Here is a 14,498-nt window from a genome sequence, read left to right as displayed (position 1 = left end):
GGAATCAGCATCACATGCAGGCTGAACCCCTACTACGGCAGAACCAAGAAAGCCACTCTTTCCCCTCTCCTCCTAAGATGCCGCCCTGATGGGTGGGGAGAAATATGGAGACACAGAAACACCTCCTTTTCACTGTGATTCTCCTACGGAATATACTGTCACCCCCACAGGAAAAGCAAGGGTTCAATCAAGATTCTTCAGAAATAGTATGATGGCAGAAAGCAGATCACACTGAGGTTGTTTCCAACTAACAGACCAAACAGTCATTTGTTTCTCTCCCCACTGATAGTAAAAATAAAGTGGAAATAATTTAGGGCTGGGGCTTCTGTCTATGATTATCTGGAACTTAAAGTATCAGGATATGAGAGCCATCAGATCTACCCCTGTGGAGCTTTTGAATAAGATGTGGTCCGTAACAGAAGCGGGCCCCATGGAGTAGAGTAGCCATGTGGAAGGTGCCATGTTTCAGGGATGAATCTCGATTTTTCTCTCCCTGTATTTCATCCATGCCTGTGAGAAGTTGTCACATCTCTCCACATGCCATGTCATCTGAACCGCCAGGTGATAGGTTATTCGTATTTTATTCCAAAGTCCATAGGACACGATGTGGGGTTGTTTTTCCACGTGCCCTGGTAGATGGCGCCATCCAGTGTCTGTGATGTTCCACCTCCTCTCTGTTGGGTCCTCACCTCCCCCAGAGACCTTCTGGTCTCACTGCTTTTCTGTTTGTATCCAGCAAAACACTCAACAATTCTGTACAAGAAGACCTATCTCATTATTCAAAAAAATACATGTATAAACAAAAAGAAATGTTTCAAATATTTACTTTACAATTATTTTATTCAAAGCAAATTAAATACAAATGTGCATTTTTCATTAAAAATGGGGATCTAAAAATAGTTTTATAATTAGTGTTATGTTGTTTTATCTTTGCATAAATTATGTATTAAAGGTTTCTGATATCCATATACATTCTAGTCTTTTTTAGGCAGCTATGAGAAGATTTCATATTCAAAAGCCAATGCCAGTTTTCTAAAGAACAAACGATCTTTGTGCCAAATTAGTAGACAATTGCTCCAAATCTCTAGTCTTGATTTCTGGTTGTGTGAAGAGCAGTGTTTTGTTTTTTTTTCAGAGAAGGGAAAGAGTCTTCATTCTTTAGGTTTGTTTTTGCCTTCAAGACATTTCTAAATGGGTATCTAAAGTTTTAGTTTATAAGTCTCATAATGATTTGACCCGTGCAGTCCAACTCTTAGATACTTTCATACCCCCCAAAAGCTGGCAGGTGGTAGTTGCACTAGATTCAGACCAACAGTCTCCACATTATCATCCTAGGTCCTTCTAATGAAGATGACAATCCTCTGGCTTATTTAACAAATGAAGTCTAAGTACATGAAAGTTAAGGGAGTAAGGGTAGGGGTAATGAGATTATTACATTAAAATAAAGACTTGGCACACTTGTGTCCCATGTCTAATATTGTTGAAAATCTGACTGGAGAAGATTATAAGATAATTAGCAACTCAATTATTTATAAACAAATATAAAAACGCACAAACCAAATGATGCAAAAAAACCTTTTTAATCTAAAAATTCATTTCCCAGGGCTAACTGATAGCCAGGCCCTACCAATTTTTATCAGTTTATTTGACTAACAAGAGCTATTCAGCATTTTCTTCAAAGTAAGATAATATATAATAGATTTTGATAAATCTTTCTGAATTAGGACATGATACTGTAGGCAGTTCAAAGGAGAAAAAAAAATAGCCATAACTTTTTCTTTGGTGTAACCAAAAGGATATCCAAAAGTTAGCAGATGTTGACATTTCAAGTGACAGGAAATTGCCTAATGGAAGTTTAAACTCTGGTTAAAAACAACAACAAAACTGTTATAAAAGGAAAAGCCCCACCCATAGTTCTGTAGTGCAAGTTTTCAAATTTAATTCTGAAAAATAATTTTATTTCATAGGCAGAAAACAAATTCCAGCAGTGTATCACTTACTCCTCTAAAAACCCTTCCCCTCTCTGTATGTCCACAGCGTCACTTCAGTTGTCAATGACCTCAGCTGCTACTCAAGGAGGAAATTCATTAAAAAATTACCCACACTTCTAAAAATCAGGCTACAATTGTGTGTATGTGGCTGCACAGCAGCAGGCACCAGGTTACAGCGTTGCCACTTCTACATGTTTGTCATTTTTACAAAAAAGAAGCAAAGTCTACCTCCCTTAGAAAAAAGTACCTGAACCAATTAGTCACTTAGCCCCTTCCCAGCCTCTGTGCTCACCAGACCTGCCTCACCTCAGCAGCACACGTGTGCATATATCTGTGTGTTCTGTGCATTAAGATCCAGCAACTCTACTGCCTCTTTCTTAGAAGTAACATCTTCTCCTTTCTTACGGAACTCGCTGATTTCCATAAACCTAATGCTCTGAAAGCAATTACCATCTAGTCCAGAGTAACTCCGTTACTCTATCAAGCTTAACTCTGGCTTGCTTTCTTCTATTTCTGTACATGTTGTTTGTGTATACATGTATTTTTTAAAAATTAAAATGTGTTGAAAATGCACACACACACCCAGCATTCAGAAAAAAAAAAAAAAAAAACCCCAGGAAGAACTTTCAGAAGTTTAAGCTTCTACTTGTTCTTAAGCCACAGGGCAAGTGCCAAGCGAGTCCTAAATAACCCTTCACTCACACTGCAGGGCTGGCAACCCCGGGCCCACAGCACAGAAACAGCGTGGGATCCCCAGGTGAGCCAGGGAAGGGCGCCTAGCAGGCTTCCTAGAGTGCTGCATTGCTCATCTCCCCCCGTGTCACCTGGGAGAGTTATGTTCTTGGCCCTAACTCTCCTCACTCAGAGAACCGCCACGCTGCGGGGAGGGCTCTCTGCCCTCTGCACTGGCTGTCCCATCCACGGGGCCGCGGGCCTGGGGCTGCAGAGAGGCGGCAGGCCCCTCCCCACAGAGCAGGCTGCCCTCGTCCATCTCCTCCCTCGCCAGTCCGTCCAGGGAACATCCCTCCGCAGCGCCCAGAGCCCCGCGGCCTATGCTGTCCACAGGCTCCACGGCCTCCCCTTCTCCCTCCGAGATGACGGTCATGGGACTGCTCTGGATCCGGTTCCGCATGCTGTACCTGCTGCTGGCGGCACAAGGCGGTGTTCGGCTGCGGCCGTACCTGGGGCCGGAAAAGGACAGACTCCGAGGCATCAAGCCTTCATTCCTGGCCCACTCCTCCTGTGCCCTTCTGTTTTTGCTTGGGGAACAGCTTGACGGGCTCTCGGGAGCATCTGGTGAAGGTTCTGACCTTGACCTCTGGAATCTAGGGTCTGTGTTCTTGAGCATCTCTGCTGCAGACATGCGGGCACTGGTGTCTGAACGACTGCCCTTTTTTAGCAGCAGAGCTTTGAAGTTGTCACTGCTGGTGCTGCTCTTTCGGATGCTTCTCTGAATCGATCCCACTTGCTTTGGAGAGGCCAGGCTCGGGGCAGCGCCGGTGGGTGTCACGGGCGGGGAGGGAGAATGGTTTCGGGAGTGGTCATCATCTGAATCTCTACGGCCGAGGACTTTCCTTTTGGATCTGAGATTTAATAACATTAAGAAAAAGGTTAATTCCCATGGGACCACAGACTGTCAGCCACAACCACTCTGCTTCTCTTATCGCATCTTCAGGTCACCATCTACTTAAGATTCACTTTCAAAAAATTTATTTTTCACTGGGCACAGTGGCTCACACCTGTAATCCCAGCATTCTGGGAGGCCAAGGTGGGAGGATCACTTGAGCTTAGGAGTTCAAGACCAGCCTGGGCAACACAGTAAGACCTTATCTCTATTCAAAAAAAAAAAAAAAAGAAAGAAAAATTAATAAATGCATAATTATTTATTTATTTAAGACAGAGTCTTGCTCTGTTGCCCAGGCTGGAGTGCAATGGCACAATCTCAGCTCACTGCAACCTCCGCCTCCCAGGTTCAAGCGATTCTCTTGCCTCAGCCTCCTGAGTAGCTGGGATTACAGGTGCCCGCCACCACGCCCAGTTAATTTCTGTATTTTTAGTAGAGATGGGATTTTGCCATGATGGCCAGGCTGGTCTCGACCTCCCGACCTCGGGTGATCCGCCTGCCTCGGCCTCCCAAAGTGCTGGGATTACAGGCGCAGGCGTGAGCCACTGTGTCCCGCAAATAACTTATTTTTAACTTTGGAAAATTTCAAACACTCACCAAAAAAAAGAACAGCTCATTGCAAGACCACATGAGCTCATAACACACCTATGATAATCATGAATTATGGTCACCCTTCTTTTGTCTCCACCCTCCCTATTTGAAACAAATCTTAGACACTGTATTAACTTACTTTGAATAGGACTAAAAGTTTTAATAATGGCCAGTTTTCCTTGATCTCTCCTAGATGGGCTGATCCGGAGTGAATTTCACATGCTGACCCTCCTTTGTTTCTATGCTTCCTTTTCTTGTTCCATGCCAGAATATCCCCTGTACTAAGATGTACCCCACTCCAGGTCCTAGAACAACTCCTCAGCTTCACATTCTCAGTTATTTTAGAAGTTGCCGTCAGACCAGTCTTCCTCAGCTCTTCCAGGACCATGCGCCAACTTCTAAAATCCAGCCTTCCAGAAAACAAAGGTGAACCCTCTGTGCCAGATCCTGCTTCATGATTGACTCAGCAAAGCTTGCACTGATCAAGAAAATGTGAGGGGTGGGGTGGGGAAGACAAAGGGGCAATCAAAGAAAGTTGAAGGTTTCCTGTCGGTATTTCTTGTCCTGAGTCTCTAAGAAACTCACTGTTCAATGTGCTTTCCATTGACAGTGACAAAGAGATGATAAAGCCAATGAACCAAATGGCCCCTTGCTGGTCTCTTCATGACAACAACTCAGTGTGTGTCTCTCAGCTAAGTGCAGGACAACTTGCTTTAAGGAAACTCGACACAGTTAACAGAATAAAGACGTGGGTATATCTCCTTTCCTGCTATAAAACTGTAGAACATGCAGCAGGGAAAGGTTGAGAGTATGATTCTGTACATACAGATTAAGAGTTGAAACCAGACTCTTCCCACCTCTCGCTGTGTGACCTGGGACAAATTACCCATGTGTGCTGCGCCTCCTCACTTATAAGATACCAATCTCACAGGTTTGTGAAGATTAAGTGAAATAAAGAAGCTACATGGCTCCCACTGCTAAAGCTTCCTTGTTCCGTCGCCTTGGACAAGTTAACATTTCTGACTGTGTATTTTTCCTATCACAAAAAGGGGAATAACAGTATATAGGTCACAGTTTGTCAGTACACACGTGAACGCAGTAATAGCCATAATTGGTCAGGCATAGAGCAGGTGCTTAACAAACCTTTGAATGTCACATGGAAAATGGATTTAGTTTTTACATGGCTTACACAGCAAGACTGAGGGCAAGATGCTCCCATGCTGGCTGCCCTGGGCTTGGTGTTCCTGGGGTCATCTCCATTCTTCTGGTCAAAAAGATGCCACTAAAGCAGAAGTTGGAAAATAGTAAGGACCCAATACAGAGTCTGAAGGGTGGCCATAGTGGACAGGGCACCAGACTCTTTGGGACCTCAGAACACGACCTACGGTACAGGTTTCATGGTCCCGCTCAGTAGTCAATAAGAGCAGTGTCCTGATAAGAGTTAGGACCAGATCACAACACTACAGACATCCTAACATCTCAAAATTGTAGAGCTAGAAAAGACGTTAGAAATGGTCTGGCCAGGGCCGGGCGCGGTGGCTCAAGCCTGTAATCCCAGCACTTTGGGAGGCCGAGACGGGCGGATCACGAGGTCAAGAGATCGAGACCATCCTGGCTAACACGGTGAAACCCCGTCTCTACTAAAAAAATACAAAAAACTAGCAGGAGAATGGTGTAAACCCAGGAGGCAGAGCTTGCAGTGAGCTGAGATCCGGCCACTGCACTCCAGCCTGGGCGACAGAGCAAGACTCTGTCTCAAAAAAAAAAAAAAGAAATGGTCTGGCCCAACTGCTTTGGGTTTCAGAAAAGGTAACTTGTTAGTATGACAAGTAGGACCTGAGCTTACAGCACATGGCCTCACCACTTACAAGGTCTACTCCCCAAAGCAGCTCTGCTCATTTCATTCTTTTAGGTATTGGCTGGTGAGTTAATTTTTAATTTAGTTTTTAAATGGTAAGGGTATGCTGAGATCCATTACACAAGTCACAACTAAACTTGATTAAAACTATGACCTTTAATTGTAGACACAGAATTAAGAAAGAAGATGGGGTGACCAGCCTGAGTAACATGGTAAAACCATGTCTCTACTACAAATACAAAAATTAGCCGGGCATGGTGGCACACGCCTATAATCCCAGCTACTCGGGACTCTGAGGCAGGAGAATCATTCAAATCTGGGAGGCAGAGGTTGCAGTAAGCCAAGATCGTGCCACTGCACTCCAGCCTGAGTGACAGCGTGAATTGGACTCTGTATCAAAAAGGAAAAAAAAAAAAGGAAGAAAGATGGGATTTTATGAAAGCACTGTCATCTCTCAAGAGCAGGTGCCCACTAAATAATTCAATCTAAACGTACAAACTCTTTGCCTATACATACACACAGACACACACACAAATATGTATTTTTAAGGAAGACGGCTATAAAAAGTGCTTAAACAGTTAACACTGATTTAAAAACTAATTACTTCAATAAATAGAAAAACTTCACACCTCAACTGGTGTTCTACATTTTCCATCTGGCTTTAAATCTGAAGTGAATTAATTTGCATTATAAAATTTGGAAGCTGTGTTCCAACTTAGATATTCTTTATTTTAAATTATGAGCTTAAGCGCTGAAGGACATAAAAATAAAGCCTAAAAAAGCACATACAGTAGATGGATTCTTACTATGTCTGCTAATTTATTCTCAACGCTACAACAGAAATTAGCATGTGTCCTCGCTCTCTCTCTGCAATCCATTCTTAAGGCCTACTTGGCTTTTACTTCTCTCATACGTGCACTGAATAATACAAACTGACCGATTTCTACATCTGCAGTCGATGTAATGCCCTAGTAAGAGAAACCACACATTTTTCAGTGCCTTAAGAAGGTTGCCAAAATATAGAAAAGGCTTTTGGCATATTTTTGGGAAAAAAATATGCAGTAATTTGGACCTACAACAGTTGGATTTCCTCACTGGAACCAAGTATTTAGTACACAGAATGACCAGGAAATGCAATCTTCTCTGTGGATGGCTATTATAAATAGATAGATATGCCTGTATATTTAGCAACCCAGTGCGTTCCATACTAAATGAAATACTTTGAGTCTCGGAAGAATCTTCTAGTGGTTAAATACCAGTTGGTTTCATTTAATTCAGGAAATATTTATTGAGAGCTTATGTGTCCAGTGTGGTTAAGAGTTTGAAACATCTGTGGGAACTTCTAGAATTGCCACTAAAGTTTCAAAGGATGCATCATTTATCATTTCTGTTTTGAGAAATAATTGGATAACTAGCGATCTTTTTACTTCTAATGAGACTAAAGAAACCAGTCCATGTTAAAGAGGGTAGTCTTTAGGATCTATTATACCAACACTAGAGGAGTGATGTAAAGAGGATAATTCTTGAGGAGCACATTAATTCACCTGCTTCGTTCCCCCTGCACCAAGTTAGATGTTTATGTGTGACATGAAGAGCGTCAGGTAGGTACAGCACTATGTTGTTCATCTTATGCAATAGCCTTTTCAGGGAGAGTCCAGGAATTGGGAAAGCAGTGCTGACGTAAGATCATTCACACACAGAATCAAATGATTCTATAGGATGCTTTGTTTCAGGAGGTTTAAAAAAAAAAAAAAAAAGGATCTTCATTCAGGGCAAAATAAGGCCTTAGCAGCATAAGGACATTCATTAGAGTTACCTGGAAATACCGTGGTAAAGAAGTCTAGAAGGAAGCAAAAGGTTTATACAGCATTACGGCTTAACGTACTTGCACATACACAGTCATCAGTTTTTACAATGACACTGTTGTGGGAGTACTCAGCTGTTTACAATCAGAAAAATGATGCAATAAGTAAAACTTTAGTGCTAAAGCATATTTACCCTTAAAGGTGACCACATATAAAAAGTACAAACAGTTCAGGCCATTACTTTGAAAATTTTACCCTTTCTTTGTTTGTTTTTAAACCCAACGATTTCTGATGCCAGTAGATGGCACTAGTGGTATACAGTAACCAGCACAAATCATTCTCTTGCTCCCGCTTAAAGGGACGTACCCTTTTATAGAAACATTTAAGCAGCCAAAGAAATTGCACTGTATAATTGTGGTTTTTCTGTAAAATGAAAAAAAATTAGAATAAACTAAAACATCTTTAGGAAGAGAGTCCCATGGAGCTAGTCTGTGCATCCTAAGTCCACAGAACACAGCATTCCTCCTCCCGACTGCACTGTCAGCCGCTTTAATCCGACTCTTGCTAATATACTCTGTCTTATGACTGCCACACTACACCCCTTGCCAGGAAGAGCAGCGCCTACCAGAAGGTATCACAATTGTGCCTCTGTCCCCAATGTCATAAAAATCAGTGAAACAAAGTAAAACAGAAATTGGAGTCAGAGGAAATAAAACTATAAAAATCAACAGTAAAGTTAAGGAGTCACGATTGGGTGACAGAAGAAACCTCGGGGAAAAAAAGTAAATTGAGGTGCTGCTTGAAAAGAAGGAATTACACAGTAGATTAAAGTCAAAGGAAGGAGTTTGAAATACCTGTGAATAGCTGCAAAAAGGTCTTCTGTGGTCCTGGGTCGACTGGGGGTCATCACCTCATCACTCCCGTCTTCCTTGAGGAAGTCACAGGCCTCTGAGGATGAACTGGCTGTGGTGGTCTCCGGCACCCCAGCTACGGAAAATCAGGCAGGCCCACAAGATGCACAAGTGACTAGAATTTCAGTCCTCAGCCAAGCTTCTAAATATGCTGCTTCCCTGCAATCCTGACAATGTGAGAACCACAGGGAGATGCCATAGGTCTGTAGTTTGATAGTTCACAAAGAAGGGGGGAAATGACACTAGTTTGAGAGCCAGAGCTCATTCTTTGTTAAAGTATAGAACGCCCACGGCATCTCTCTTAAATTTTGTTGCAAGGTTTCTTTGTGGCTCTTTGGAAGGGAGGTGTTACCCATTGCTATTTAATATCCAGCCTGCTGCAGATCATCTCCGTCCCCCTATTTTCTGCCATGCCTTTAGGTCTAGATTTTAAAAATAATAACAAAATGCAAAGCCGGTAACTTAATCTGTGTTTTTGCACAGGAAGCCTACATACTGCTAGCTTTAACACCAATCTGATCTACCTGGGTTCTTTCCACGTGTAAGCATTCAACAACCCTATCTGGTTCAGCTGCATATGGGCAGAGGGCACAGGAGAGAGAAGCCAGGAAGCCAGACTCACCTGCTCCGTCCTGTTGAGATAGGCAGCTCTCCCTATCGCCCCCAGCATCCGCACTGTTCTCAGCTGGCTCCTCCTGCTCGGGGGCTGGTGAGACATCGGGCTGAACCATGGGGACATTGGCTTCCACTCTGCCGGGAGACACGGATCCTGCAGCTCCTCCCTCAAGAACCGAGGTGCCAGGGTGCGTGGCATGAGAGCCAGCTTGGGCTGTAGAACTCTCTTTTGCCTCTCTGCTGTGCACAGAGCCCTCCTCTCCCCTCGTGGGGCTGGGCGCGGCTCGAAGGGCTTCGCTCACGTTCTCTGCGGGCTCCACTGCAAAATCTTTCTGCGGAGGTGGTACCACCAGGAACAGTTTGGGCTTCTTGGAAATGGGGGGTGGCTTCCTGCTAGGTGAAGAGTCTGGGAGTGGGGTGGTGCTGGGACTGGGCCGAGCCTCTGCCTCCCCAGCGCTCAAAGCTCCAGGGCTGCGGCTCACAGGGCTGCCGCGCTCGGCCGCACTGCCATGGTCACCCTGACTCGAGCTCTTGGCAGGCGTTGGAAGCGAGCTTGTCACAGAGGCAGGCTGGCTTTCACTCTCCATTTCATTTGTGCTATTTCGGGCTTTCAGGAAAGCAGATGGCTTTAAGTGGTACTGTGGAGCAATTGGAGTTCGCTGTTCCTGAGCTGTTCGTTCAGACAACAGTGCTGCCTCGGTGCCTGAGTTCTTTCTCACCGGCCTTAACTGCACCATCTGCAATGCTTCCGTGGTTATCAGGGGCATGGGGCGCCTGCTGGTCTCCTCCTTGGTAGAAGGCGGCCTCAAGGATCCCCGGGAGGATTCTGGCTGGCCAGAATTTGTGAAAGGCGGCCTGGTGTCTTTCATGAATTTGGGGTCAAGAGGTGGGGCGGGTGGGGGCTCCGAGGAAGGTAAGAGAGGTGGGGGCAATGGCAAGGACACAGGTGAATCTGGAAGAAGGGGGCTCAGTGCAGTGGGCGGGGGAGAAAGGCACCAATCAGGTGGGGAGCAGAAAGGAGTGAGAGCTTCTGGCGGCGGAGGGGGGAACACAGGAGAGTGAGGCAGAGGAGAGCCCTGGGAGCAATCTGTGACAGGAGGTGGGGGAGGAAGGAAAGGAGATCTGTCTGCAGGACAAGGGGATGGAGGAGAGGGAACAGGAGGAGGAGGAGCCAGGGGAGAGCCCACGGCTGGATCCAGTTTCTTCATAGTGCCACTTCCTTCAGTAGAAGTATTAGAGGAAAGAGAAGTGGACGAGGAGGAAATGGATACTGAAGATACCAGAGAGGACTTCCTTTCTGGTACCCTGGGCTTGGGCTTCCCCTTCCCATTTGCTGGTGACATTGATTTTAAAAACACAGGCACAGGGGTGAGTGCTGTGGGTGTATTCGACTGGCTGGAATACCCACTGGATGGAGAAATGACTCTGTGTGACTTCTCTGGTGACATGATCTTTGGTTTGACTGAACCACTGGGCACTTGAGGCATTGTGGCTCTGGACCCTTCTTGGACATGGCGGACTGGCCCGTTCCCAGTGGGCACCCCGCTGCTGGTTGAACAGCCCTCTGCTGGGTTCCCCAGATCTTCCTGCATGCCCGTGTAGTCAATGTAGTAACCCCAGGGGTCCGTGTACTCTGACTTGACACTGCTCGTGTCACTCTGCGATGGTGTGGCCCCACACAGGGAGTAGACATTGGGGGTGGTGGCGGAAGTCATGCTGCTGCCAGCACTGACCGTGCTGTGGCTCCGGGAGCGGGGCAGCCAGGGCTCTTCCAAGTCACTGCAGGGGCTCTGGGAGGGCGAGCTGCCACCCTTGCCTGGAAGGCTTAGCTGCAGCGAGTGCTGGAGTGTGGCGATCAGGCTCTCGTTGAGCACCTGCCCGTTGGACTGGCCACTCTTCTTGGGAATCCTGCGGAGGGAGTCTGTCCGGGAGGGTGGCAGGGGAGGCTTCTTTGCTTTCTTCAAAGAGATGTTTCTCGATAGGGATTTATCCTGGTAATTGGACCGGTCCCCTTGGTTTTTCTGAGTTCTTCCATCAAAAACATTGACCTCGCTGTGCCTGGGGTTCCCAAAGCCATCACCACTATTGCACAGATTCCCAGATCCATGTCCAGAGTCAGTGTGCACAGATGTGCAGTAGCCATCGTGGTCCTCGGAATACAGCGACCCAGCATCCTCTTTGTTGGACGTTTGGTCCAAACTGCAGCTGCTCATGTTACTTGTGGGAGTGGAGTAGCCAGGAGTTGCTAAATGCAGCTTCAGGGGGGATGCCCTTCCATTACCTGAGGACTTGTATTCCCAGGGCTCCGAGCTGCTGTGTCCTCCACCCCCTGAATAACTAGATTCACTCTTGCCATCCACATCTTGGGAGTGGGCTGGGAAGGCTGGGTTGTTTCTACAATTATACGGCATGGCTTGGGACGCATTCTCCCTATTTGCTGGAGCATTTAGAGAGACTGCCGAGTCACAGAGGGACAACAGTGTGGGTGTACCAGGGGAATGAGGGTCTAAGGCCTGTGAAAGAATGGTGGTGTGACCCTCATTCCAGTGGCGACCGGGAGACTGATGATCATCTTTCACAGCATGCCTGGAGATGAGGTGGTCTCTGGGTTTTATCCTTGCATGTGATGAGCCAGAACTTCTACTTTCCCGCTGCCCTGCACTCTGAGCAGTGTGAATAGCGATGACCTCGGAAGAGGAAGACAGTGTGGCATTTGGGATGATGCTGGTGGAGTAGGCTGCATGAGGAGAAACCATACATGCTGGGCTCATTACATTTTCACTCTCAAAGTGTCTCAGCTCTTGGGATTTGGGTCTCAAAAGTGTTCCAGTCTCTGAGGCACCTCCTAAATGGCCTAAGTTTTCATCTGCTTGTGGGTGACCTCCCTGGTAGAGGAATGTGCCATCCATGTCTCCTGCAGGTCCCAGGGCACCCAGCCTCGGCTCAAGAGACTGAATGTTTGCCCTCGCTCCAGAACGCGGAAGACTATGGAAGCCAGCATCATTGGTGAGGCGGGAAGGGAGTATGATCCCCGCAGAATCGCTCAGCACAGACATGTTGCCAGAAGAACCTGAGAAGTGGCCCATCTGGGCAGCAATGCCTTGCCCCTTCTGTGCCCTGATTCTCCTCATGGAAGGTGGTACGACCTTCATATCCTCCGTCTGACAGCTGGAGTCCCTGGTTTCTGAGCGCTGCCCAGCAGACCGATAGCTATTGAACCTTCCTAGCGCAGAATAGTGATCGGGGGTGTGCACTGAGTGACCATCGATCTCATCTTGGCCAGTGCCTGATGCTGGAGATAAAGCAGAAACAGGCTTGTTACCTGAAAATAAAATCCATAGTTCATCGCCTATACCCTCACCCCCTCTGACAGAATTTTTTAAAAAATTTTCTATTTGATTTAATGTCCTTTCTCCTGTAGGTACCTAAGTACATTTAAAAAGTTACTGATAGCTCTAAAATAAACATTCTTGTCATGAATTTCAGGTACTTCTCTTAATTTGTACCTCCAGTCCTCCTATGGCTTGAGTGCCGCATATGGAATTCTCAGGTAATCCCTTCAAGATCAAGGCTGCTGAGGGCTCGGAGGAGGATTTACTTTGAAATAACCACCTTTCAGTAAAGTCTTCAAGGTAGCCTTTCGCCCACTGGGTGACTGTGCAGACCATCTATCAAGCAGTGACAAAGCTTTCCCAAAGGCAGATGAATGTAGTAATTGAACAATAGGGCCACAGAGATACCATGTTTGAGGGGTACTGGTATAAAACAGTGTTAATTACATTAATTCTTTATGTCAGAAGGAAATTCTAAGGCAAAGAAAACTGATTTACAGGCCCATCTGTGTTCCAAACATTTCATTATCCATCTGAAGTCATTATCTGTCTGTTGGTGACATTCAAAATTCAATAGCAATCTGTTGTGTTCTGGTGGGGGAAACCGGCAGGAACTGATCCAGTGAACATTTCCTCAAATTAGGATGATTTATTCGTTGGAGTTTCACAACCAAACAGAGAATACTATGTTTAAAAAAAAAAAAGAAACACAAGGAAGGGCCAACAGAGAGGGACATGGACTAGGTAAACCTTAAGTGTAAACAGTTAGATTTCAAGCTACCCAGGAAAGAACAGAGCTTATAAGGAAATAAATAAATAAATAAATAAATAAATAAATCACAAAGAACCTACCCAAAGTGTACTGAGAAAAAAAAAGTTAATCCTTATGACAAATCAAATCTCTAAAAATAGTAGTAAAACTATAGTTCTCCCTATGTTATCTCCACCCAACAAGGACCCGAGAGTATCTATCTATCTCAACACGGGCTTTGCTGAGCAACACGAGTCAAGCACACCCCTCTGTGTAGGTGAACACCTGGATGTGACCCTAGGGCTAATAGAATTCCTAAGGCTTCCCTTTCCCAACACATAATCTAACCAGGGCATGGACCGTTTAGAGAACACTTTTTGCTCACTCAGATAGCAGCGGGTAGTACTGAAATGGCAGCAATGTGCTTGTATCAACCTCAAAAGAGATGGCACCCTGGAAGGAAGGATCCTGGCATAAAGTCTTCTTCACTGTGATGATGGAGAGGAAATTTTATACTTGTATTTTTAGCAAAGATGATCTATTTCCTCTCTCTACCCTCTTTCAAGTACCCACTCGCTGAAGATACAGACACACAGACAACACACACACACACACACACACACACACACACGAGGCTGTCCCACACAGACAGGGAAAGTGGGCAAAAGGGCAGGACAGAAGAAAAACCCACTTTGAGGAGGTGCAAAGTTTTGCCATTTAGTAATTTAGAAGATGGGCGGTTGACTGGTATTGGTGTATCACTGCATACAAGTTCAATTCTAAACACTCAAAATACCTAATTCCATTCAACAATGAGTTTTGAATGTTTGGAGTTGACCTTACATAAATACATTTTTTTTCTTTCAAAACTGTACTAGTTTTTGCTTGGAGCTAGTGGTAGATTTTTAACTGTCTTTAAGTAGCATAAACAAAATCCTGATACTTTTGGGTAACAGTTTTAAATGTGAAACCATTCTAGGCATGTAAAAAAAAAAAAAGAAATATAGCTATTTTATCACC

The 14,498-nt window shown here is 45.3% G+C and overlaps 1 protein-coding gene across 2 annotated transcripts in view; it reads right to left on the bottom strand.

The window, feature by feature from the left end:
• Positions 1-821: 821 nt before the first annotated feature.
• Positions 822-14,498, bottom strand: part of NHSL1 (NHS-like 1) — a 154,581-nt gene continuing 140,904 nt past the window's right edge. For both annotated transcript variants that reach the window (XM_011962070.1, XM_011962071.1), the window contains 3 exons: positions 9,403-12,687; positions 8,724-8,856; positions 822-3,574 (listed from right to left, as the gene is read on the bottom strand). In XM_011962070.1, the coding sequence (XP_011817460.1) occupies positions 2,839-3,574; positions 8,724-8,856; positions 9,403-12,687 (4,154 nt within the window). In that variant the 3' untranslated portion in view covers positions 822-2,838. The remainder of the gene's footprint in view (positions 3,575-8,723; positions 8,857-9,402; positions 12,688-14,498) is intronic.

This window comes from Colobus angolensis, unplaced genomic scaffold, assembly GCF_000951035.1.
Source record: "Colobus angolensis palliatus isolate OR3802 unplaced genomic scaffold, Cang.pa_1.0 Scaffold58, whole genome shotgun sequence".
NCBI lineage: Eukaryota > Metazoa > Chordata > Mammalia > Primates > Cercopithecidae > Colobus > Colobus angolensis.
Note: the sequence above shows the minus strand (reverse complement) of the source record. Positions and strands in the feature narration are given on the sequence as shown.